Below are 27,792 nucleotides of genomic sequence, written 5' to 3' on the forward strand. Positions count from 1 at the left end.
TTTGTGATAATTAATTTTGACTTACTGTAATTTTTTCTAGTACTTTCATGTTAGAAAATATAAATTTTCCCGGCAAACTTTGATTAGTCGAACGAGTTAAGACATTTTTTGGGTCTATTCCATTCAGTTTTCCGTTAACATTTACTTCATCAGCGGTCAAAGTGTCAAGGAATGTCTTAGATCCTTAAATTTTTGTAATTTATTAGACAATTTGAAATTAAAAATATATATATTATACCATAATTGGTACATTTTTGACAACGATTTTGTATTTTTACCTGTAACAGTTACAAAATCTCTAGAATTTTTAAATAAGTACTCATCGGGAAATTTTAAGTTGTTTAAAGTCCCAATTTCGGCTTCTTCGGCTTCTACTACCTAAAATAAAGAAATATTGAATGTATCGTGTATGAGACGAGGCTTTTAAGAGTTACCCCGTCAATAAAAACATTTCCATCAATTCGACATTCTTTATTTTTAAAACAAAGGCTTTGAACGAAATCATTAAAATTAATTCCATTTATGTTGTGTACGGTTACGTTATCCTTTATGTGAAGGTTGTCTACAACCAGTTTTTCTTCTACTATTTCGGTTTTATTTGCATTTTCCGTCAAATGTATTTCCTTCCCATTTAAAGTATTAATAAATAATTGACCAACATGTAAATCCTTAAATTTTATAGTTCCTGTAAGAATATTTGATAAAATCACATTGAACATTGGTTTCCGTATAAAAATAAATATGTACCGTTTTTTGTTGAGTTTATCGTAACAATTTCATTTTCCAAAACAATATCGTTTAGTTTGCGAGTAATAACATGCATATTGTTCCGGACACCAACTAAATTTTTGAAAAGAATATCACCCCTCACAACAAGAGGGTTACCATCGTTAAAAACTATATTTTTAGCTTCGACTTTGTTTAAAAAATTAAAAGTGATATTTTCCACCTGGACATTTGTGAATGTTTTTGGTCCCGTGATTGGACCTATATTTTCTATGCTGTAAAAATATCAATTATTGCAAATATTCGTTTATGTACATAAATAATAATTTATTTACTTTACTATATCGTTAAAAGCAGCATGCGCAGGTTCATTATTTATTTTGTTTACAAACACAGTTGTGGCATTTGTTTGGCCATGTACTTCCATTGGTCCATCAATTATAAGCTCAGGAATGTGAATTTCTTTCTGATCTTTTCTAACAACATCTTTCAGTTTGTCGCGAATCTCGTTGATCATTTCGGATGCTATTGTCAGCTGTTTAGTGATACCTTCTAGTGTTAAATCTTCTGGTTCTTCAGTTGAATTTGTTGATCCACTTTCATGATTGTTTGAAGCATCAGTTGTTTCGAAGTCATCCGTATCAGCTCGAGATTTAGCTTTCGTTAGAGACTGTACGCCATCTTGTTCCAGATTTTGATGAGAACTTGAGATTATTTTCTAAAAATATCGCGACTTTCACAACATATACATCATTTATAAAGTGAATGTCATTGCATGATTTTTATTTAAAAAAAATATTCAGTAAACGTAATCGTACTTCCAGTTTTTCCCTTAAAGCTTTCAAAGTTTGTACTTCAATATCAACCGGGCTTGGCAGTGCTTTTAGTTCCATGTCTATTTCGAAAAATTCCGAAGGGCCTGAACTTTTAGGAATCAAAATTCCAATTTTGTTTCCAACTGATAATACTGCAGCTCCAGAAATGCCTCTCTCTCCTTTTTCGTCCAGGCAACTAAGTCCTCTGAGTTCTTCTCCAAAATACAAACATGTCATTTCATCATGAAATAGAAAATGCCGTCCATTAAATACCAGCGCTTCAAAGGCTAAAGTATCATGCGTTTCTGAATGGTAAATATGTCTGAAATAAGTACATGTTGCAATTCTTGGTCTTTTTTTAATTCAATTTGAGTTGGTCGCATAAATATAGAAGCTGTGTGGATATAAAAATAATTAAAATTGATAATCAACAGAACAGAAAAACAGTATTTCATTAAATTAATTGTCTTGTTCTTCTCAAAATGAATGTTCAACACTGATGCAACCTTAAATATGAGGACTATTTTGCCTCTGTTGAGCTAGAATAAGGAAGCACATGTAGGTAACAAAATAGTTTTGTTACTAAATCATTTACGTATTTATTTTTATATGGAATCGCTAATATTCGAAATGTGGTGTTATATGCGAACAATGAGGATACCGTGGATAGAGAAGGTTAGAAATGAAGAGGTATTAGAAAGAATAGGAAAACAGAGGATTCTATGGAAGTCAATAAGAAATAGGGGAGATAGGTTGGTAGGACACCTTCTCAGGTTTGAAGGTCGAGTCAGAGACATATTAGAGGCAGAAACAAGAGTTAGGAGGGGTAGAGAGAGATCTAGGTTAGATTACTGTTCGCAAATATTTAAGGATGTGGGTTGTTCTAGTTTTAGGGAAATGCGAAAGATTAGCTCAGGATAGGATAGAGTGGTAGTGCGAGTCCAACCAGTCTTAGGACTGATGAGCTTATGAAGATGGAATCGCTAATACGGCTGAAACATTTGTCATATCATTGCACCAGATTTTCTTTGCTTTCTTCATAAAAGTTAGGTACATCTTGACAGCGTTCTAAAATTCTTTGTTGGTGGTAAACTGTTGGTCAGCTAACCATGTTGAAAGAAGTGAAAGTTGGTAGGTGCGAGGTCTAGACAGTGTGGTGGGTTATTATGGTTTTCATCCGTGTCAATACAGTTGTTCAGCTAACCATACCTTGTTGAAGAAAGTAAAAATTGCTAGGTGTGAGGTCTAGACAATATGGATGATGATTATGGTTTTTATCCGTGTCAATACACGAATGCACTGTGGTAATCATGACGGCAGGCTTTTTCAGACAATTCAATTGGAACAATTTTTGATCATCCGCCATATGGTCCGAATTTCGCACTTAGAACTTCCTGATTTTTCGACAATTAAAAAAGTGGTTGTTTGGACAATGCTATTACCAACAATGAACTTCAAACCACTGTCACCCATTACCGGAAAACTTCTGTGTAGAGGACATCGAAAAGCTGCCGTCATGATATGACAAATGTGCCAATCAATTACCCATAAAAATAAATAAGTTCTAGTATTAAAATTATTTTGTTATGTGCAACTAGGATTGTTGTCCTCCTTCGGCGAGAACACCTATTCTATAGAGCTGTAGATACTAAAAGAACATCTATTAAAGTTTGATTTTTAATGTTACCTTTGCGTTATTATAAAAACTTCGTCTCTGTAGGTCTTCACTGGAACAGGAAACCACATCTCGATTTGTTCTTCATTAAATCCTGGAATAGATTCTTTCACAAGGCCGTTTCTAGTAAATCTAAAAATGGCAGAATCAGTTCCTCCAATTGCCATAAAGGCGTTTGAACCAATTCTAAAGCTAGTCAAAGACGAAATATTCTGCCGTGTTATGTTTTGATAAGGAACAAAATGTCCTTCAAAATATTTAAATACAAGCACCATGTCCAGCTCTGCTTGGGTTAAAGACAAAAATATATTTCCATTATACGTTTTAAAAACGATCATCCTTGTAGGATATTCAAGCTCAATACGTTGACTTAACCTACATGAAATTAAAATTAAAATGATTTAAAAGCAATTAAAAGAAATTTCTATAATTTTACCAAAAATCTGATTTTGTGGAACTTAATGAGAAATCAAATACATTCAGGAATGTACTGTTATCATCATGTTGGGATATTGTAAATAATTTAGTGGTACCGTGAATTTCTTTTTGGCTTAAATAGAGTACCTTCTCATGCAATTTCCATGTCCACAGGTGCGTCTATGTCAAAATTAAATTAAAATGATTAAACTGTGTCATGTCTAATTGCAGGCATTACTGTACAAACATTACAAGTAATATCATGAACCATAGTGTTAATTAAATTGGCTATACAGTTTGTGAATTACTAACTACGTACGTTAGTTTCTTTTCCAATTTGGAACCACTTAAGTTGAGTAATAAAGTTTGATTCAGTTGCAGTAACAAGAATGAGTTCGTACTGTCCTAGATTTGTATTCCATTTTCCCATTACAATTGCATCGCAAATTGTATCATTATATTCTGAAATTGGCACGTAAAACTATGTTTTTTCTTAATAGATTCAATCAAATCAAAAATAAATTATCAAACGTAATTACTAGAAGTTAGTTTGGTTTTAAGCATTTAGATATACCTCCCACTATCTACGGAGTAAAGTGTGTGTGAACTATACTCTGAGACATCTAAAGTGGCGGTTCATGCTATAAAACCGCCTTTGCTTATGCCTAAGTGCAATTACAACTTTGTGGTAGCAAACTAAACACAAACGTTTTATGTTCTGTTATGCACCTTTGCCTACAAAATTCAAATTAGTTTGGAAACTTTCAGGAGGGTGTATTCAAACTAATTCGACTACTCTGTTTTATCAAAGTATGGGAGATACGTAGGAAGTACAACATTTTTGTTGAATCCCAGCTGTAAGGATAAATTTAATAGGGATTATTATCCTTTAGCATTGTCAGTTGTCACTAAATTAAATTAACCATGTTAGCCATTCGACAAAATAAGCTTACAAATATTCTGCAAGTTTTATTACATCAGTCGCCACTTTAGATAGCTCAAAGGTTAGGTGTACTTATTCGTACCTATAATGTTTGAAGAAAGGTTAAATCCGTTATCTTGATTTAATTTTGTAGTAATTAAAATAACTTGAGATGTTGTGTACCCAACCGCGTAACTTTTGTCATTTAATGATATACTTCTCCACTTTGTCACATTATTTCCATAATTAAAATGACTGTTTAATTTTAAATCTGTTATTACCAATTCTACAAGCAATTTTTCGTATACAGTTGTCAGAAACAAGCGTTTTTGTGATCTACCTTCTCTATTTCCTACTCCCGTTCCAAATTGATAAGAATGCCAAAGTTTGTTTGATGCAGCTCCACAATTTAAATAAAGCACAATGATAACCAAATGTACCACCATACCGCCCATCTTTTGCGTCTCAAAGATACTAAACGTTCTCATTGTCCTGATGTCTTGGTATCGTTTTACCGTTTTTTTTCGTTTATTATCTTTACTTTAAAAACCAGTTTTTAATTGTTGTAATTAGGTAAAGAGTAAAATAAATTATTATCATAAATTTATTGCTTAACAGTATTATTTACATGGCATCACAAAATCCATTAAATTAATAATAATCACTAATTACCTATACATCAAGTAAACTTAAATATTGTACTAAATCCATTTGGACGTTTAAGAAAATTACTGAAAATAATAGTGATGTAGGTTCAATTCGATCCCATAGGAATACTTTTTGTATCATACGACCCATTTGAACATGTTCGAATTGCAAGAATTTATTTCGTTAATTAGTAAATAATTCTGGTTTAAATGCTAGAATGGGAAATGGCTATAGAAATAATTAAAATAATTTAGACATTGTTTTAGTACCGTAAAATGATGTACAGTATCAATGGATGTAGATAAACTGATACTTTCAAGTTGTTCGAAATAGTTGAAGAAATATATTTGTTTTTTGGCGGCCGCCAATACATAGTTAACATCTTTACATATGTTTCTAGTTGCATCCACCTAAAGCAAGTAATAAATGGAATGTAAATAATTGTAAAAAACATAGTGATTTCCTTAACACAAAAAATCTCATTTCTTTTATATCGTCTCGTCGGTATGTATACATAAAACTGTTTTGTAAGGTATGCATAATTTATTCACTTGCAACATTGCAAGCATTTAAAAAATGCCTACGTTTTTCTCTAATTCTTTATTCTCTAATATAAACTAAAAAATAAAAAATTAGTTTAATTATTGTTAATTAAGTGAGAACTTAGTTATTAGTTTAGGCTTCTGACTATAGCTAGTAAGCGCGTGGGTTGTTGCGCAGGTCGTGTTCGGGCACATTCGGCTAAAGAACCGTCCGCTACTGCATAGCAGTCGTTGCTGAGCGGTTGGTAAGTCAGCATTCCGTGTCGATGTAAGATGGAGAAATATGGTGTGATATATTGTAAGTTCTACTCTTAATAATAAAATTTTGTTTACAGAAATTACACAATTTACCTTAAATGTGGATCTTGTTCTATTACTGATTGTTAAACCACTTTATTGTACCTACATCAGACAATGTTTTACGTTTTGGCCTTATTATACTTTCAGGATTTTATTGTATATTAATTATAGGTTTGTTGTAAGAGATAAACTACTTGCAGATCATTACAATTTAAACTCACAATTTCTAGATGTTTTTCGGAAAAATCTTTCTTCATTTGTCGTAATTCGTTGGCCATTTTTACGATATCAAGTCCGCTTAAGAGACCAGTACTGTCCACATCCGATTTAAAATTAATTTCTCCTTTAACAACCCACTCATCGTAAATACTTTGGCTGCCATTTCGGTATTTCTTCAAACTTCGTTCATTCCATTCATCAAAATCGATATCATTTATCCGTCCGGACGTTACAAATTTTTTTAAAACATCAACATCGTTATCGAATATGTAGCCACCGGTTAAATTTTGTTCGGTAGCAATGGTAATAACTCTATTTAGATTTTGGCCATTAACAGGCTTACGAATTTCCAAATTGCCCAGGATGGATACTGCCCCGTGGAAAGTAATAGGAGATATAACTTCTTGATTTCCAGATACCTGTATCGGATACTTTTGCAATTATTGTGCAGAATTATTTTGAAAATAATTTCAGTGTTTACACATTCATACCAATAAAGAATGTCTAAATTCTTCTTGCAGAATTCGACCATTGACAGTCCCATTTACTTGAACATCGTTGAAGAAGATTGCCTGTCCCACTTCGAGATCGCTGTAGAGATCTTCGTCGGTTTTGGTAAGTACTACTTTTTTCATATTGATATCGTTTAGGTATTTCACTGTGAGGTCACCCCGTACAAAGACGTCATCAAATGTAATATGATCTAAATAGATATATCAATATAGTACCATCATATTCTAAGAAATCTTTACATTAAGGTAAAATAATCAGCAAACTTATCGCAATATGGGTATACAATGATTTAGGAGATGGTTTAATAAAATTTGGCATTTAATATGTAAATAAAGTGCATCAGAGAGTTATTCAAAAGAATTGCTTTAGTTTATGTGCATATTCGTAGATGCACAATAAAAATGTTGAAGTCCCTCACTTGCAATAAATGTAATATTAAATTGGATGTTTTAAATCTAAAATGATATATTATTACATAAGGACTTGAATGCGTCTATCACTTTGTACCAAGGATCTCGCAAATGTTTTATATAAATTAATTATACTTGTAAATAATGGTTTTCTTATTATGTTATACAACTTTTTAATTAATGCAGTTCAATATTAATATTGGGTCTTAGCACTATGCTACCGCCTATCGCAGTGGATACTACCCCTAGCGCCTTATTACTATAGTATTCCTACCGCAATTACTCGACAGGGTGACTGTAGTAATTACTGTTAAGGGACCCCGCTAGATCCCTACAGAAAAAGACCCTCTATGCAACTCTTTGAAACTTTGGATTGTGATTGTTCTCGGCGTGCATATCGAAAGTCTCAAACCACCGTATGTATCCTAGGTATCTTAGAAACCCTTGCGGAAGAGACCAAATATCAAAAAGATGAGGTTTTACGACTATTGAGACTTTCGATCTACACGTCGTAAACTACCAGAATCCAAAGTTTCAGAAAGGATCACTTTTCGTAAAGATCTAACGGTATCCTTTGGAATGGTGTTGATAAAAAAGAAACTAAAGTAAATAATCTGTCAATCTATTGACGAATTTTTAGAAAAAAAAAGACCATACGATTCCCGTGTGAATAAATCGAAGCAATAGGTATTACCTACTAGTAATTAATAGTTAATTGGTTACCTGATATATATCCTCTGTTAATGTACACAGCTTCTTTTTGCCACCTTTGTAAATCAATATCATATACATATCTGCTTAATAAATTCTGATTTGAAAAAAGTGATTCTGTAATATCTACGGTTTCCTTAAAAATAACTAATCCGTTTATTTCGCTGTAGACATTTTTGAAAACTATACTGTCCAAGAAGTCGTTCAGATTAATACCATTTATAAAATTCGAAATTGTTAAGTTTCCTTTGATGTGGACCTTAAATTTAAAATACGTTTTTAAGGTTTTATGTTAGGTACTGTTAATAAGAAGATACGTACCGTATCTTTGAATGTGACATTGTTGAAATAATTAGAATTTTCAAAAGTTCCACCTTCTTCATTAGTAATATGTTCAAAATTAAGCTGATTAATCGGACCATCCAAGTACAGATGATCTATATGTGTTTCATGTTCAAAGGATACGTTATCTACGAATTAAACAATATTAAAATTGCTCTTTTTGGAATGTCAGTACTACATTACAGCAGACCTGAACTGTTAGGTCTGTCATGAAAAAGAAATGACCTATAAATACATTCTCTTGTATGATACTTTAAACACAAATCCAGGCTTAGGACTAGCTGACTTGTTGAAATAACAGTGGCAGTCATTTTAATTTATACATAAATACAATAGGATGCATCAAATAAACATAAAATATTAATGTTACGTAAAGTCATTGTACATAGATTGTAGTCATTAATTACATAATTGCGACGCTACGAGCATACAAAAGTCGCGCGACGCCTAGAGCACGGCGCTAGGAACACGGACTTACGATAGGAACTGAAATTAATTAGTGGGTAGTAATACAATGACTACTGGTCTTACTAAAGGCATAAAATCCGTTAAATAATGTTCCAATACATTCATGCAAAAAAGTTTTGTAGGGCATTGTGTTACTTATTTTTATAATATTACTAGCTTTTCCCCGCGGCTTCGCTCTCAGAAGTTAATATTGTTTCTCCATAAAACATTTTAACTCCCAATTCACCCTTACAACGTTCTAATTTTATGTAATGTCGTCATCTTAGATTTCAAATACAAACGTAGCAACAACATTTCATCCTTAAGGGTTGATTTTTAAAAATTGCCATAACACGTATTTGCTTAATTTCAGCAATGAGCAACCTTCGAGTAAATCCGAGTGCAAATAAAATATACCCCATAGAAACGTTGCAACCTCTTTTCATTTGATTAATAATATCAAACAGCATATATACCAAGTTTCAAGTAAATTCAACCACAAATCAAGTATGTCCCAAAAACAAATTGCAACACCTTTTTACCCCTCCTCTCTTTGGAGGTTGAATTTTTTAAAATGACGAGATAGGTCTTTCAGAAATTAAATTAGAGACCATTAAGACCAAGTTTCAAGTAAATTTGACGACACATAATATATGTTCCATTTAAACATTGCACTCTTCACCACTCCTCCTCCCCACGGAAATGGGATGAAAAGTATCCTGTGTATGTCTCCTGGTTGTAAGCTACCTCCCCACCAATTTTCAGCCAAATCGGTTCAGCCGTTCTTTAGTTATATAAATAGTGTAACTAGCACGACTTTCTTTTATATATATAGATAGAATGATACAAAATCGGGAACTGTTATATTTATAATCTGACCTTCCTTTAACAAGAATAGATAGCTTTAAAACTTTCATTTCTCGAAACATGTTTGGCTGTGTTGAAATAAAAACAAGATTTATTTAGGATTTATTTGTTTTTTCTATTGATAAAATTTTAGATACTTGTAAAACGGTTTCTAAAACTATTTTTTGGGTAACTTGTTTAGAGTTGTAATTATTCAAAGGTGAAAATTTGAAGTAATTTATACTGCGTCGGCAAGGTAGATAACGTCATAAAAAGCTCTTACTTGCTCATGATTATTTTCAATGATTTATTTACCTCGTATAATGAAAACCCCATCTTGCGTTCTAAACGCTGTTTTTAGATATTCCAGAGAAACGTTGTTCAGTGTGTCTTTTATCTGACAATCGGTCGTTATAAGAACATTTCCGTAAATATGTAGTGGACTTGCCACACTTTGCGGATCGTTCTTTGTGAGAATATCGTCAATAGGTATTCCGTTAATATGATGTGTATACATTTTTTCTATAACTCGAAAACCATTCAAATAATTTTTATATCCAGTGATTGTTACAATTTTTTCATCTTTATAAATAATATTACGGGCAAATAAATCAAAGGGAACGTTATTAAAATATTTAGTTGTTAGTCTCTTCATTGCAACGTCGCCCTAAAAAACAAAAGCGTTAAATCAATCGAAATTAGTAAATTAATACGCTTAATAGCAATTCGAATGTGGTGATTGCCTAGGGCGTAGTATAAAATCAAATTAGTCTCCACATTATATTTTCATTAAAGAAAAGTGCGGAACGATTAACAATTTTTTACGTAAAATAATTATCAAATGTGCATATTAAAAGTTATACAGTTCAGATTAACTTACCAGAATAAGCAGATTCTTTCCAAAACTAACGTTAAGAAACGAGAAATCATTATTAATCATAAATATATTCAAATTAACATCATTAATGGATCCAACTTTTAAATTATCCACTTCCATTTCTACAAAAAACAAGAAAATTCATTTTAACCTTTCTTTAGTCAGGGTGCTGCAACTAAAAGATCAATTATTATATGCATATATGCATAAGTGTAGTAAATAAAGAAGTCGCATTATCATAAATTTTTGAAAATGTACCGGTGAAAATTGTTTCGTCAAAATTTTCTTCTTTGAGACAGAAAATTAACATTAAACGACGAGTTGTTCTATATGCTGTGAGTGCATATTTAATAAATATTTAAATTAGACATTTTGAAATTAATTTTGTCCATTATTAAAAATGTGAAACTGATATATTAGCTGACCTTCAACATGTAATCTTCCGTTGATTAACTGTGTTGTAATGAAGTTGATATAATGATTTGGATCAAATAGTTTATTATAGGGAATACCATTAATTAAATCGGCTTCTATACGGGCAATATCGCTTGCGTTGACAGTAAAAGGAAAATCTATTTCCTGATCTTTGGTAACGCTTAATCTGTTTTTATTCAAGTTTTCTAAATCTAAATTTAGCTTTCTACTTTCAAACGATCCCTGAACTTCAAGAACATTTACTCTAACGTCACTCGATTCATCGAATAATTGTATGATATCGTTATTTCTCATTAATATTGTTTCAATAGGTACTCCATTTAAGAAATCTAAAACTTCGATTTTTTTGCTTGCAATATCAATAGCATTTGGATCTTCGTTTTTAAAAATTAATTCTCCAGACACAAATTGCTCTCCTGATAATCTTACTGCTTCGTCGGCCATTTTTGAGATGTTTAGGCCCCCATAGAAGCCAGTTAGAAAGAGGTTTTCAATAACGACATCTCCGTTTAATGTAGAAAAAACCAAATCTTGTTCGGTGTCTTTGGTGACGAAAGCGTCCAGAGGAATTCCATTGATAGTGTTGGATTCTATAGTGAGACCTCGGTCCACTGTAAAACCTTCCGGAAATGCTTTTAATGATACTATATCAGCTTCTTTATCATCCTAGAAACCATTGTATAAGGTGTTTGTAAGCAAATTAAAAAATAGCAAACTTTTTTCTAATCTAATAGAAAATGCTATTTTACAAAGACATTTTAAACTTAATTACATAATATTGTACTAATTAAACACCTGGTAAATTACGTCGCCTAACATGTTCTGAAACGATTTTCCATTGAAAGTGTCTAAAATGATGATGTTTCCACGAACTTCCAATTGTTTGAAATTAATTTTGGATTTTGTTTCATTTACCTCCATCAAAGTGGGATTTGTTAATAAATCTGTTGTATGTGGTTCTATAATTGCTCCTTTCACCTAAAATATAAAATTATATCTATATCTACGCATAAACTAACTCCTATACTAACTAATAATATGTATATCACTTCAACCGATCACATATTCAACCTCCGCATCTAATCATAAATATGAGCAATTTGTAGCTAATCTGTAGTGAATGTGTAGTGAAAGAATTAATTTTGTAGAGCTATATTTGTTTCAGCTAATCTCGGTCTTAAAATTTGAATTAATAGGTTCTACAAAGGTAATTCCTTCACAACAAATTAGCTGCAAAATGTTGTACAAATTGCAGTCTAACATTGGCAGCAACAGATCAATTTCCCGGACCGTATAACCTTTATAAAATTATTATAAATTCACTACAACTTATTTATATAAAATCAAACCCCTGTCTTCCATTGGGCATTTTTGGCAAGTGCCCAGGGCCCCGCAATCAAGGGGGGCCCTGTAGTTCCTGCCAGGTCCATTCACCAACCGAAAAACCAATATTTAATAACGATAAATATATTTATTTTAAGGAAATCAATCGTTAATTATAAAACAAAATTGAAAATGCATTTCCAAATGTAGAAAGTGCATTAAGAATCTTTTTAAGCATGATCATAACTAACGGCATTGAGGAGCGCTCTTTCTCGAAATTGAAAAAAATAAAAACTAATTAAGAAGTCCAACGCTATAAACTTTGAACAACTGATTGGCGATTTTGCTTTTATCAAAACTTTTCAATAAACATAGAATTTTAAGCAGTAACCTATGAATGCTAAAGGAGTTCCTGTTCCGAATTATATTTCAATTATCTATTCATTGATTGCAAATGTAAAAAAGACAAAAATAATTGTTCAACAAATTTAGAGTTTTGCTTATCTACTCTTTTTGACTGTTTTAACAAAATAGTACTCTGTCAAAGCCAGGGCCTTCAATAGGTTAAAGACGGTCCTGTACAAAATATGACAAAAATTAGATCCAGAATTTGACTAAAACGAATAGTTGCACATATGTATATTTGTATGTCTTCTACTAGCACGATATCAAGCTTTAACAGCAGATCAACCGATTTATATAGTGTCTACGATTCTTTCACTACAAATTCACCACCTGTTTAGTTACAAAATATGATACAGCACGCCAATAGATCATCGGATTTTTCTATAAAATTAACTCATTCAGAACCATTACAATTGTAGTATGGGTAATATTTGTAGCTAATTTTAATTAAAAATTAAAAATTAAAATAATTTAAATTAGCTACAAATATTACCCATATTTATGTTTAGATACGGTGGTTGAATATGTGATATGGTAACGTGATATACATTAAGTAATACCTACTAATAGTGATAAATTATTTTTTTTAATAATTTGTGATAATTAATTTTGACTTACTGTAATTTTTTCTAGTACTTTCATGTTAGAAAATATAAATTTTCCCGGCAAACTTTGATTAGTCGAACGAGTTAAGACATTTTTTGGGTCTATTCCATTCAGTTTTCCGTTAACATTTACTTCATCAGCGGTCAAAGTGTCAAGGAATGTCTTAGATCCTTAAATTNAAATAATTTAGTGGTACCGTGAATTTCTTTTTGGCTTAAATAGAGTACCTTCTCATGCAATTTCCATGTCCACAGGTGCGTCTATGTCAAAATTAAATTAAAATGATTAAACTGTGTCATGTCTAATTGCAGGCATTACTGTACAAACATTACAAGTAATATCATGAACCATAGTGTTAATTAAATTGGCTATACAGTTTGTGAATTACTAACTACGTACGTTAGTTTCTTTTCCAATTTGGAACCACTTAAGTTGAGTAATAAAGTTTGATTCAGTTGCAGTAACAAGAATGAGTTCGTACTGTCCTAGATTTGTATTCCATTTTCCCATTACAATTGCATCGCAAATTGTATCATTATATTCTGAAATTGGCACGTAAAACTATGTTTTTTCTTAATAGATTCAATCAAATCAAAAATAAATTATCAAACGTAATTACTAGAAGTTAGTTTGGTTTTAAGCATTTAGATATACCTCCCACTATCTACGGAGTAAAGTGTGTGTGAACTATACTCTGAGACATCTAAAGTGGCGGTTCATGCTATAAAACCGCCTTTGCTTATGCCTAAGTGCAATTACAACTTTGTGGTAGCAAACTAAACACAAACGTTTTATGTTCTGTTATGCACCTTTGCCTACAAAATTCAAATTAGTTTGGAAACTTTCAGGAGGGTGTATTCAAACTAATTCGACTACTCTGTTTTATCAAAGTATGGGAGATACGTAGGAAGTACAACATTTTTGTTGAATCCCAGCTGTAAGGATAAATTTAATAGGGATTATTATCCTTTAGCATTGTCAGTTGTCACTAAATTAAATTAACCATGTTAGCCATTCGACAAAATAAGCTTACAAATATTCTGCAAGTTTTATTACATCAGTCGCCACTTTAGATAGCTCAAAGGTTAGGTGTACTTATTCGTACCTATAATGTTTGAAGAAAGGTTAAATCCGTTATCTTGATTTAATTTTGTAGTAATTAAAATAACTTGAGATGTTGTGTACCCAACCGCGTAACTTTTGTCATTTAATGATATACTTCTCCACTTTGTCACATTATTTCCATAATTAAAATGACTGTTTAATTTTAAATCTGTTATTACCAATTCTACAAGCAATTTTTCGTATACAGTTGTCAGAAACAAGCGTTTTTGTGATCTACCTTCTCTATTTCCTACTCCCGTTCCAAATTGATAAGAATGCCAAAGTTTGTTTGATGCAGCTCCACAATTTAAATAAAGCACAATGATAACCAAATGTACCACCATACCGCCCATCTTTTGCGTCTCAAAGATACTAAACGTTCTCATTGTCCTGATGTCTTGGTATCGTTTTACCGTTTTTTTTCGTTTATTATCTTTACTTTAAAAACCAGTTTTTAATTGTTGTAATTAGGTAAAGAGTAAAATAAATTATTATCATAAATTTATTGCTTAACAGTATTATTTACATGGCATCACAAAATCCATTAAATTAATAATAATCACTAATTACCTATACATCAAGTAAACTTAAATATTGTACTAAATCCATTTGGACGTTTAAGAAAATTACTGAAAATAATAGTGATGTAGGTTCAATTCGATCCCATAGGAATACTTTTTGTATCATACGTATTATTTACAAAAAAAAAACATCCAAAACCCCAGTCTTTTGCTGTAAAATGGTTTTCATTACTTAACTAAGGTACTGTCACTGAATAAAACCTTTTAGGGTCTCCACTTCTTGGTTGAAATCTAATATTCACTTTTCGACCTTTTTGATCGTCAACTTCTAAAAATGTGTTCCAATCTACCAAGTGATAAAATCCACTCTTTCTTGTGGTAGGTGCTGGTTCTGTAGTTGTTGTAGTTGTTGCCTCTGATGTTCCACCAAATGAATCTTCTAAATCTTTTAAGTTTGGCGTAGATGCTGCAGTTGTAGTAGTTGGTGTTTCTTCTTCCGAAGAACTTCCCTTACTTAGAGATTCATCCGATGAACTACTAGAATCATCTTCGGCTGTTTTTAAATTTGTTGAAACCGATTCTTCTTCTTTAGCTACTGGTTCCGTTACAGTTTTGTTGGCTTGGCGTTTTACAGTGATTTTTGACACATCGATAATTTTGTTTGCATTTGGCTGAGCAGGATTATCGTTTTGATTTAGACTTGTTACTAAATCCTTTACTTTTTTTAAATCCGCTTCTTGTATAAGTTCAGTGTCATTCATGGTGTCAATCTTTTTAATGAAATCAATTAGTTCTTTAAGTTTATTAAGTTCTTCTAATTCTCGATCGTATTTGTTTTGTGCAGAACTAGATTTTTTCTCATATTTCTCAATTCCTTCCAAATCAATCTTCTTACTTTTGCGATCTGTTAAGCCTAGATCTGTAATGATTCCTTTAACTTCATCTGGGAAAATATCAATTTCAATTTCTCTTGGTGCTAAATCCTCTTTTTTCTGGTTGCCTTTTCCTTCTTTATTATGTTTAGAATCCCTTGCTTCAAAGCCAAATCCTTCAAGAAATGTGGCCATATCTTCTCTCGTTGGTGCACTATCAGGTAGTGGTTTGAATTGAATAAACGATTCTGGTTCTACATTAGGTTTCTCCGGTTCCATATAGATCGCTTCTGGTTTAAATATAACCGGTTTATCTTTTGGATCTGGGATTAATCCAAAGCTCATAAGTAATTTCTTCATTTCTGGTGTTAAGTTGTCTGCAACACTGGCCATGTCAGAAACAGGAGTTGTAGCAGCAAACTGTTCAGATGCAGTCGGAGCCGGTTTCTTGTAAGTAATTTCATTTTCATTTTTCTTGTTGGCAATAACATCTGGCTTTGAATAATTTGGTATATGGAAATCATTTGGAGAGTAACTTTCGGATGCTTTGGGTGGTAACGATTCTTGAGCTATAAGTATCTCATCAGGTACCTGGGAGATCTCTTGTTGTATGTAAGCTGGAGGTAAGTGAAACTTTGGAGGGGGAATAACATTTAACCCTTGACCTTGGCTTAAATAATAATTAGTTTCATAATATTTTGGAGTGGTTTGTTTGTTGAAAGGTTTTACTGGATATTTTTTTACAGGAGGAAGTTTCGATTGTTTGATGATATTAAAAGCAGTTGTTTGAGTTGTTGGTTCGAAACTAATTTTTTGCTCTTCCTCTTTGATGTTCTGTTGTGCGACTGTTACAAAGTTGTTGAAGTTCATCGAGGGTGCTGTTGTCGAACTGGTATCAATTTGTGGAATGGTAGGCGGAAGGGTAGGTCTTCGTCGCCTTACTGGCTTCATTTCTGGTCGGTTTACTTGATCATCAATTATTTTTAAAACGGGTGGTTTGGTGTACAGTTCTTGAAGATTATTGCCAGCATTACTTTTAGGCTTCTCTGTATTATCGTCAATTATTTTTATGATCGGTGGTCGCGTGTATAACTCTTGCAAGCTGTCGTCGGTGTTGTTTTTGGGTGAATAAGGCAGAACAAGCATTACTGCCCTTTGATGGGGTGTTCTGCTTTTGTTTATCTTCTCCAATTCTTCCAAATCTGATTTGGTTATATTCTCAATCAAGTCCAAAATTTCGCCACGAGTTAGTCTTGGTAATGACGGATCTCTAGAAAGCTGAAGTTCGACTTCATCGATGATTGCTTCAATCAGGTCTGCGCTTTTATTATTAGATTTTAGTGTAGCCATGACTTGAGAGACGGCATTTTTAATGTCTTCGGCAGTCGTAAAATCGTTGACTTCATTATTTGGGGTTAACACCACCAGGGATATATTTCTGCTATCTACAGGGATCCCCGAAGCGTGGTAAAGACATCCAAAAATTGTCAGCAGGACAAACATCTATAACAAATTGTTCTTATTAGAATTCGAGTTATCAACAAAAGATAATATTAATAGGATTAACGGTTTATCCTCGCTTTGTCATTCAGACACATCTCGTAAAAGCCAAAGACCTGCCTCGTGAAAAAAATCGGTGTTTTGAGAACAGACTCTTGGAATAAATTTAATAATAGTGTTAGGTCACAAAAGATACCGTTAAACAATTTAGACTTGTATGTATGCATTGCCTATTTATTACCTATAACTTTTACTGCTAATCAAATCTAACTGTATCTTTATTCGCTTCAAACGACATTATTCATCAAAGTTAAAGATTATCTATCGTCTCCGTTCTACCTAGTTGAATAGAACAGAACTAAGGTAAAAACCTGCTATTTTGCTACTAAAACCTTTATCAAATGTATTTAAAAGTTTGTTTGTGTTAAACAAAGCTAATAAAGAAATGAAAGATTTCGTAATAAATATTGACCAGTGCATAGTTTTTAGTTCGTATAAGTGAGGTTGTTTTTCAGACTTATGTAACAATTGTTTTTAAATGAACTGTACGGTCATTCGCTGTTTATAAAAATCCATTTGTAGTTTAATACGTGAGATTTCTAATTTTTTTCCGAAATCAGCCAAATGCAAACTCAATTCTAAACATTTATTAATTTGACGTTAAAACCAACTGGTACAAATGTTCATAAAGTATATTTATAAGAAACATGTTACTTTTACTTTCTGTTTAATTTAATTGCGGTTTTCACTAATTTTAAAGCTTAGAGGCTTTTTTAGTGAAATTACATAAATGTTTGAGTTTGTTTATGAATTGTCAAGAAGACAGGTGTTTTTATGTGTTACAATGTTTTGTACTCCTTAACAACTAGCTTTCTAGGAAATTACAGTATTTCGTAGATATCGTTTCGAAAAGGGATTTGTATGTGTCTTGACATTAAATTTAAGAACATGCTTTCGAATGGAAGTTTTAGTAAAACAATATAGTGTTGCGGTTTCCAAGTACCGAGAAAATCATGCTGTTGTACAAGAAAATTCTATTGTCGTTGTAGTAAAATAATTTTTTGTTTTCCTTTTCCGGAAATTTGTTCTTGAACGCACAAAATGAACCCACTACTGCATATTTTACGCACGAACGTCTATAATAAAAAAAAGTACAGTTTGCTGCAGTAAAAAAGGTTGAAAATTTCATTTTTCGATTAGATTGTTAACAAGAAGCAGTAAAAGATGCGTGAAATTGCGTAAACACATTCGGTTTAGCATTTAGAAGACTCAGGTCTTGCAAAATATCATCCGATTTATTAAGCAGTGTAAAGAATATTAGCGAATAAAAACGGCAAAAAACGTGTTTTTGTCATGTAAGTAAACTCGGTGCAACTGAGATAGCCGATGATATGATCTTCTGCACCATTAAAACGTGTATTCAAAAGTCAATGGGCCTACTTTTGATATTTTGTATTTCAGGTGACAAACTATTTTATCGAAAAACAATAATATCTAGAAAAGTTGATATAGTTCACTCTTAGAGTGACAATTTAAAATACGTTATATATAAAAGGCACAATAAAACTCTTGATCAAGTTCTACAATATTTTTCATTTTTTTGCAAAAGTTAAAAAGTTAAAAAAGTTAAGACTGTATCCAGTATATAAAATAGGATCTTCTTGCTTAAAATACATATGTGTGCCGTTTTTTTGGAAAAATCCAATTATTGGAATAGGATCCGGGAACCATTTATTCATATAATTGAATCTCTACAGTAGTTTTGAGATGGTATCTCTTGCAATTTGAAATGAATCATTAATTCATTCCGAACATTAAACCATTAATTATGTACGTGTACGGTGTATTTCGCTTTCTGAAAAACACTTTCCCCGAAAACTTTTGCACTAATTGACCTAGTACACGGAGAGAGGCAAGAAGTTTTCTTAGAAATTAATTAAACAAAATTATAAGTACGTCATCATTCTGAAAAAGTAGTTTCACTAATTGCTTATTTGTCTTTTCTTTTTTTATCATTTATCGTTTATTTTCACATTGAAATTGTAAACTCTTGTTATATCCGTGAATAAAATCTAGAGTAGTATTCCACATTTGCTGTTGTAACAAACTTTTTTTTATAATTATCAAAACAGCCGCATTTTTGTATCAAATTAAAGGTGTCGGTATTCTATGCTCATTTTAAAAGGGTGCGATACGACAGGTCTCGCGCAACAAGACATCGAGAAATTCTCTACATGCATCAGTGCGTAAAGATATTTTTAGGTGAAATAAAGTACAATTTCCACAACAGGTTATAGAGCTATTCCAAAATGTCATGAATCCTCACATGTGTAAGAAGCGGCATTCGTATTGTAAATTACAAATACATTGACTCAATTGTTAACTAAAATGCACCTCGCTGTACAACCAGTATACAACTTTAAACAATAAACAGTCAATGTTTTTAATAGGAGGTAGAAATGTGAAAATCAATGAACAGGCGGAGTTTTGTCACTACACAGATCAAGGCCAAGGCCCATGAGATTGTAAACTGTCTCTACTAGTATTCAATTAAAATTATTGATGAGCTAATTGCGCTGCGGATATCTTCATTTGAATGTTACAAATTCCTACAATTGCAGGCATTTATCTATAAATGTGACGTACAGATTCCTTAGTTGTATTTAATATTGGCTGTAAGTATAGTATTCTTTTACAAATGCAGAAGTAGATTACCTAAATAAATGGTGATGTAAGTTTAAAAAATAAGGAAAAATATATCTTTGAAAATTTAATTTTACTCGGTGTACTTTTTTGTTGTTACAACCGTTAAATACAAGAAAAATCATTTTAATGTAAAATCCTTGAAATGGGCCACCTAGGATTATTTGTGTCGTAGTGTTTTAATGGTAAGTTTTTTGATTCTGTGACTACCTTTCCGGGAGTGGGCATCAAAGCTGACCAATATTGATTTGACGAATTGGCTAATTCTTAGCCGATTTTGACCATTAAAAAAACATGCCATAAGAATATGCAAAAAAAAATTGTAATAGCACTTGAAATGAAACTCGAAAAAATTTATACTTTTCAGTACAAATGAGTCTAAGTTAACATCCTATCGAATCTCTACGCAGGGGGATACTCCCTCCTTTCATTCTTACAATAATCTCATGGCTCATCTCTAAGGACTACATTTAGCTCTCCAAAGTGATATCTTTTCAAATGTTGTTACTGTGAAATTATTGAAGCAGATGCACAAGACAATGGAGGTCCTTCATTGACAATCTCATTGCTTAAAAACAATCACCTGCTGTTTTTCTCAACTTGGTTTGTCTATACATGTATGCGAATGAGAAGAAAACTTGCTCTAAATTTTAAAATAAAGCACCATTTACTTTCTCCGTTCGTCATCGTACATGCACATTATTAAATGAGAGCCCCGTTCTCACTTTCTCTTGGTTTTTGCTGTTGTAACCTGTAGTTGTAACGTTAGCAGTAAATTGACTACAATTAACGGCAAATGATAGTTAATTTGTTCATCATTCCTCGTCTCTGAAATTGTGAATTATGCAATAGTGACGCGTTTCGTATACGTATTATTACTACACGTTTGTAATTTGACTTTTTTATTGCACCTAATGCCGTGCGTGTGTATATACAGTGTGTAAACTTCAACGTATTTAGAAAGACATTAACACACTGTGACACACTTTAATAAAGTCATATTGCCGGAGGTAGTATCAGTTCGTTGACGTTCATTGAAATGGGTTTCTACAAAGGTGCCATACCGGATACTTGAAAGCTGTTCTCTGTAGCCGTTATATGGTACAATAGTCTAGATTTTGCCAGGGATAATTATGCGAACTATGCAAACTTCCCAAATACTCACAGAATAATTTTAAATGGAAATCAAAAGAAAGAATATTATTTGAAATAATACAATAACAAGTACTGATAATGGACCATGCCTGAAATTATATCGAGGTTTTGAATAAATTGATGAACATCTTCATTTTCTTTCTTTTTGTATAAAAATAATGTTTTACGGGAAGTTAGTCTACTGTCGATAGTTGATAGGTAGGAATCAAAGCCAAATTGAGATGAATTTAAAAAAAAAAACTTGGGTGTTTCATTCCCACCAGCCAGTAATGCTGGTGGGCGGGCAGTCCCTCCGGACTATGCCGGAAGGTAGGGCGGAAGGCCCTCTTCAGCCTGCTTTTAGGAATCGTGGGAATTTAACAGAACTGCCAACATTTATATTTCACCTTTGTAATGTAGTAGAAGTAGCGGGTGATTATAATATTGTATTATTTTTTTGCCCCGCATTGGATTTTGATCCGGAATCTTTTCTATATACTTAGTAAACAATAATAGATTGAACAGTAAAGGATACCATGTATGTATATAGGTATCTATTTTGTTTTGGCATACCGGTAGGATTAATAGACATGCAAATACGTATTACAAAATAGGTAGTTAGAAATTTACTTTTTTAATTTGAAAAATTAACGCAAAAAATATTCAAAATTAAATTAAAATTCATGGAATAGAACGAGCAATAATAGAAAGTTGAAAACTGTTAACTGTTAAAAAATTAAAAATGCGTACTTGAATAATGTAACAAATAAATCCAAGAGAAAAAACTGCTTTTGAATCAACCAATGTTTTTTCTGCATTTCGTTAATGTGAGTATGGATCTTTTAGGAATGTAGGTTAATATTACACATTTTTCATTTAAAACTATACTATCTTGATTTTTCTTTAATTATTTTCACATAGATGTTAGGTAAATGTAGATTTAAGTGATATTTTCTTAGAATTATTGATAGCTCACTTTAGGCGTGCTTAATGTTAGTAAGTTTCTAAAGTTTTTATTATTTAGGAAATAATACTGTTTGGTAATGTTATCGAATTTTTTCCCGGAAGAACTATATTTTTATGTAATTGTGAAAATGCTCGGTACATGTTCTGTGCTCTGTTTTTACATGTTTCAGGTTAATAAAGTAAGTTAAAATAGTATTATTGTAACTTCAAATAGTTCGCTTTTCTTGTGGAGTAGACAGTTTTCATAGAATGCATCCAGGAGTCGTTTAAACTGACTAAAACAATAAAAAGTAAATTTTTGTTATCAACAAATTTTGAGATTTTACTGACTCATTTCAATTTCCTTAGTTTCACAAAAAAATTTAAGGTGTTACAGAACGGCGAATTCTGCAATTGATTGTTATAACAACGTTGTTTAAAACTGCTTCTTTTTTATATAAACATATATATATTATTTCATATATTTTATTAAGTCTCAGAAAATAAAACATGAAATGATAAAAAAAATCAGAATATGTTCACCTAATAATACAATGTGTCCTGGATCTTAGACTTAAGGAACCGCCCGAAACGTCGTGATAGCATAGGAGAAATTATCAGTAAAAGACCTTTAAAGGGACTCTATATCACCCAGAAAAAGCATAGACATTAGAATATTTTTTTAATTGATATCAGTTCTCGCTATTGATTATTAATTTTGTTGCCAACTTCGCCTTCCTAAAATGACCCTATCATATGTGTTTCTCCAATCCGAAGAATGAAAATACTATTACAGTTTCTTTAGAATATTCAAGTAATATCACTGCATTCACTGTTTTGATGATAAAAATACCATTATCGTTTTAATACCTATCTATCTGATAAAGCATGACAAAGTCTAATTGGACGAAGTAAACGAAACGCATTTTTTTTACATTTAGCAGCATTGAAAACTGCTTTTCATCGTTAATGCAGGAGTCATTACGATGAAAACTAATTGCATTCTTTTCGGTTTAATAAATGACACAAATGCAACACCACTTTAGCGCAGGGTAATTAATACCTAAGTATTCCAATTTAGAAAAACCACTTTTGAGATTCGTCGCAGCCTTCGTATTCATGAGAAATTTCGAAAAAGCCAGCAACCGTTAAAGGACACATTGTCATAATTATTATATAGAGTCAAAAGTTACATCTGTTAAAAGGTTATGAAAGTGGAATTAATTAAACTTACGCTGTGTTGTTGTCAGTGTTCGTTGTATGCATATTTTATAATGCAAAATTGCTAAACTACTTCTGTCATTGTATACAGGGAGATTCACTCCTGCTGTGTTGTAATAATATATAATTTATTCGATTTTATTTGTTTGTCTGTTTTAAAAAAATAATTCACGCAGATATAGTTCACGTTGACAGTACGTTGTTTCTTTTGGTGCATTGCGAATAAAATTTGAGCATGCACATACAGCTAATAAAAATTCGCTGACGAGAATGATGTTAGCAAGCAGCGTGACTGCGAATTATTAGTGAGTACATGACGATTTTGGCCGCAGGACAAAACTCTGACCCTGGCGCTGTTCGTTGAATGGGGCGAGTTCGTACTGCCGGGCTAGTTGGATCATGATTTTAAATGAGTACATAATAAGTGTTATATAAATTAAATAAGTATAAATGCCGACGCGTGAGGCTATATAAGTGCACACATCTTTTTTTATACTTTTTTCCTTTTTTAATTATTATTTGTCTTCGATGTTTGTAGACGACATTCCATTTTAATGAAATAAATTATAATTGAAACTTTTAAAAGTATTTATCTTGTCTTTGAACCATAAAAAAACAAGCGCTCAGTTAAGTAAGTACCTATCTAACTGCTTGCAAACGTAAAATTATGAGGATATTCTAGAACGAACCAGTGGTAGTTATAATTAGTAGCACTACTTTCGTTTTCCAAGGTAATTTACTTGAGCATAACTCCAGAGAGATCAATTAGAGAATTATAGCACGCTTGCCTGACAAATATGCAGTTGTTGCTCATTAGTTTCAAAACTAAACCACAAACTACCCAACGATCAGTTTTTGTGCAAAAATTGTTAAGCGCAATATTATTAGAAAACTGAAAACAAGGAAGCGGGCAAAGAAGTAATCAAATTAAAATGTACAGCATAAACTGGTCTATATTTTAAAATTCCTAAAAAAACTTTAGTAGTACTATTGTCCTGTCTCATTGATTTATCAAAATCTAGGCTATACCTTTGGGCATACATAGTTGAAATTTTGCACAAAGGTTTCTATGAAGGACTACCCGAGATAAAAATGTTCAGTCTTTCAGAGTCTCTGAAAGCGAGACTTGAGTCTCCATCTCTCATCGAGTCTCTCTGGTGTCGCGAGACTGTCAAAAAAACTGTTTAGCGCCTTTGAACGAAAGACTCGAGTCGCTCATAGATAGATCCTCATTTCGTATCCAGTCTGAACGAGAGACTCGAATCTCTCAATAAGTGGTAAGACATGGTTAAAATTTTCTAAGTTCAACATATTTCAGAGATCCCAGTCTTTCTACGAGAGACTCGAGTCTCTCAATTTTTCAGTTTTATTCATTCAGTCTCTCTGTGAGAGACTCGAATCTCTAAATTAACAATTTTATCGTTCGAGTCTCTCATACAGGGGCTGTGAGAGATCCATAAAAAAACCTAGGCAATAACTGAGAGACTGTGAGAGACTGGAGAGGGACTGAAAATTTTTATCTAGGGAAATGCGAAGTTTAGCTAACGATAGGAAAGAATGGAAGTACGTGTCCAACCGGTCTTAGGACTGACGACATTATGATGATGATGACGAAAGAATATTTTGAAATTCAGCCCCTGAGGGGATGAAAGTAAAGTAGTAAAGTTTGTGTGGAACATTTTTGTTTGTGGCAAAATTTACTTGAAACTTGTCTTAATGCTCTTTGATATAATTAATCGAACACCCACTTCGGCATTTTAAAAAATTCAATCTGTTTTAAAACCATTATTGTTTAAATTTTAAGTCTCTTTTTCAGCAGTGTCAATAAAAAGTTTTAGCTTTTAGCTATTGATTAGTACAAAATTTATTTTCAGTATATCAGAAACCCGTCTACATTTTATAAAATCCTGTGATTCCTGAAACAGCCTACGATAAGTAATTGGAATTATTATATTACTGATTGTCAAGAAATCGTTCGCAAGTTCTTACGCAGTGGTTTGCATGTTAGATCAAAGTGAAAGAATTTACTGAATATTGCAATAGCATTAATTTTTTTGTTGTTCTTGGTTACACATACATACATATAAACAGCTCTACATGTTTTTTTGTCTATTCCTTTTAACTAAACTCTGATGATAATAATATTCAATAGAAACAACTTTGTCTTAATTGATTTTACCTGCTTTGTTACTAATTGAATAAAATAAGTAGCATTAGCTAATGTATGTTAATAAACTAGAAAATGTAGGAAAATCCATTTAGTGAACGTTCTTTATTTTTGTGTGCGACAAACAAATTAAGAGAGTTATTGTACCAGAAAAAATGTTAACATTTTACAAAAAGCATATTTATATTTTACTATTGTAATATTTCTCTCAGAAATCAAAGGAAGTTTTTTTTCATATTCGCCGGAAGTGGAACCCGGGCTCCCCAGTTATATGCATTAGTACTGAGTTCGATTCCCGGGGAAGGTGTGACAGCAGTAACAATTTTTCCGCATTTATTTGGGGGAAAATGTAGAGGATAGAAAGTTAATTTCAATTTAATGTTTAATATTAAAAACTTGTAACATTAATTATCCAACAGAAAGTTTCTTGTTAGAACCTAAGAGCACAGAAACGACAAAAATTATCTCTCGACTGCTTCGAAGATTTGAATAACCTGAATACAATTTCCGTTCGAAAATGCAAATTTGAGGTTGTATGTCCTTTATAAAGACATAGTTAAGTTTTTTATAGAATTAGTAAATAAGTCGGTAGATCGAGACATTATAATGTTTACACGGTATTGAATGTGTTTCTTAAGTATTTTTTTGCCAATAGGAATACATAATTAAGTGATTGCTTTCTCGGGTCAAGTGTTTCATAAACTTACAAATATAGAAGCGTGTTTACAAAAATTCCTGCATTTTATTTTTACTAACGTGCGCTGTTTAAGAGATAAATAGGTATGTTTTATGCAGATTCAAATATCGATGCACTATTTATATAAAATCGTTCGTTATACATACATATGTATGTCTATTAATATTATGAGAACACAAGAGCTTAATTCCGTATATTTACTGAAATCTATAATAAAATTAATATTACGATAATTGCTATTTAATGTGCTCTTTACGAGGTACTTGTCACGAAATTGACGAGGAATTTTTATCGATTTTGTTTTCTTGCTTTATAATACAAAGAATTAAGTTTAGTTTAACAGTAAACAGTGCATAATTTTATGTTGATTCTGTTTTACTTTCACTTTAAATAGGAAATCGCTAACAGTACAAATATTAAATAAAAGTTTCAAAATTGTGAAGTAACTAACTTACCCTTATTTTCTCTATGATTCCACACCGGAATGTGTAGATATGTAGAAAGTATGGAATATTATTATCTTGAAAAGCACTGCGAATTCAACGGTCAATTATTATTAAAATTAGCTCTCACCGTTTGGAAAGTAATCGCGTTCGGTAGACAATATAGCGACTCGTAGGTTTGCGTGCGTGTCACCTTCTGCAGTCGATTTCGTTCTTAAGGAGACACGGTGAAAGCCCCCCTTGTGTTGTTAATTTAATGTAGTAGAAGAATCTGGACGTTCTTTGTCGCCCCACCTTTGCATAACACGCACCATCGACAGTGCAATCGTATTAACAACGACAGTGTTATTGTAGGTCATTACCAAACTCGTATGCACAATTCGTAATTGTACTTGTGTATGTATGAATGTATGAATGTATGTACTCTTGTCGAATATGAAAAATTTGCACCTTACATACAGAAAGGATCCATTGACCATAGTTTTGTAATTAGCATAGTTACATAATAAACCAGAACACAAGTGGTTCGGTAGGTTTATCATATATATACACACGACGTATTTTTTGGAATTGCTTAAAAGTCTTTACAATATATTGAAACACTAAACATTATTTATTCCGTTAATTTTTTGAATTTTTTTTCAAAAATGGTTTGTTTGCTTTAAGTATTTCATAAAATTCACAATAAGAACGTTTTGCGGGTGTTATCAGTAGATACTGATGTGCGAGTGCATCCTTTCTGCAAAGCAAACATTCCCCATATCTGAAGGACTCTTTGAGTCCGAGGCAAAGACATTACAAACTCAACCATTTTAAAAAAAATTGCAACAAGAAAATAAAGAGCAATAGGCAATTGTAGAGCTTGAGAAGTAACGTAGAGAGTAAATATTAGGAAGAGAGTCAGATAGATTGGTAGGACATCTTCTCAGGCATGAAAGTCTAGTCAGAGACATGTTAGAAGCAGAAAATAGGATTTAAGAGAAGTAGAGATAAATCTAAATCAAATTACTGTTCACAAATAGTTCAGGATGTGGGATGTTGTAGTTTTAGGGAAATGCGAAGATTTAGCTCAAGATAGGAGAAAGAAGAGGTGCGTGTCCAACCAGTTTTAGGACTGACGACCTTATGATGGTGATGAACATGAAATATTTCGTAACACCTTAAAAATTGCTTTCCACTTCACTTCAGATGTGTATGGTACAATTTTAGAACTTCATTGATTGCTTATCCTTTGGTTTTGAATAACCTTGTAACCTGGTTTAAGAAGGTCATCAATAATTGTGAAATCGTTTATAATTTCATTAAC

The 27,792-nt window shown here is 32.1% G+C and overlaps 2 protein-coding genes and 1 long non-coding RNA gene across 3 annotated transcripts in view; all 3 read right to left on the reverse strand.

Moving 5' to 3' along the window:
• LOC108736664 overlaps positions 1–13,344 on the reverse strand; it is a 22,073-nt gene extending 8,729 nt beyond the window's left edge. The window contains exons 1-11 of the mRNA XM_025975935.1: positions 13,192–13,344; positions 11,641–11,823; positions 10,836–11,511; positions 10,414–10,532; positions 9,849–10,200; positions 8,220–8,368; positions 7,911–8,157; positions 6,756–6,967; positions 6,267–6,683; positions 5,473–5,613; positions 5,362–5,415 (exon numbers count right to left, since the gene is read on the reverse strand). Coding sequence (XP_025831720.1) covers positions 5,362–5,415; positions 5,473–5,613; positions 6,267–6,683; positions 6,756–6,967; positions 7,911–8,157; positions 8,220–8,368; positions 9,849–10,200; positions 10,414–10,532; positions 10,836–11,511; positions 11,641–11,823; positions 13,192–13,215 — 2,574 coding nt within the window. The 5' untranslated portion in view covers positions 13,216–13,344. The remainder of the gene's footprint in view (positions 1–5,361; positions 5,416–5,472; positions 5,614–6,266; positions 6,684–6,755; positions 6,968–7,910; positions 8,158–8,219; positions 8,369–9,848; positions 10,201–10,413; positions 10,533–10,835; positions 11,512–11,640; positions 11,824–13,191) is intronic.
• A 14-nt stretch (positions 13,345–13,358) lies between these two features.
• LOC112904848 lies at positions 13,359–14,635 on the reverse strand. The gene is made up of 4 exons (XR_003231413.1): positions 14,522–14,635; positions 14,285–14,467; positions 13,579–13,721; positions 13,359–13,439 (listed from the first exon to the last, which is right to left on the reverse strand). It is a non-coding gene; the product is annotated as an uncharacterized LOC112904848 (long non-coding RNA).
• Positions 14,636–14,984: 349 nt separating this feature from the next.
• Positions 14,985–26,789, reverse strand: LOC108742890. The gene is made up of 2 exons (XM_018478239.2): positions 26,499–26,789; positions 14,985–17,179 (listed from the first exon to the last, which is right to left on the reverse strand). The coding sequence occupies exon 2, from the start codon at positions 17,177–17,179 to the stop codon at positions 15,041–15,043; it is 2,139 nt and encodes a 712-aa protein (XP_018333741.1). The 5' UTR covers positions 26,499–26,789; the 3' UTR covers positions 14,985–15,040.
• Between the last annotated feature and the right edge of the window lie 1,003 nt (positions 26,790–27,792).

The sequence above is a fragment of the Agrilus planipennis genome, unplaced genomic scaffold, assembly GCF_000699045.2.
Source record: "Agrilus planipennis isolate EAB-ADULT unplaced genomic scaffold, Apla_2.0 scaffold12, whole genome shotgun sequence".
Lineage (NCBI taxonomy): Eukaryota > Metazoa > Arthropoda > Insecta > Coleoptera > Buprestidae > Agrilus > Agrilus planipennis.

Bases quoted from the DNA above. Each gene is read 5' to 3' on its own strand.
- LOC108742890 (XM_018478239.2), bottom strand. From the start codon at position 17,179: ATGTTTGTCCTGCTGACAATTTTTGGATGTCTTTACCACGCTTCGGGG.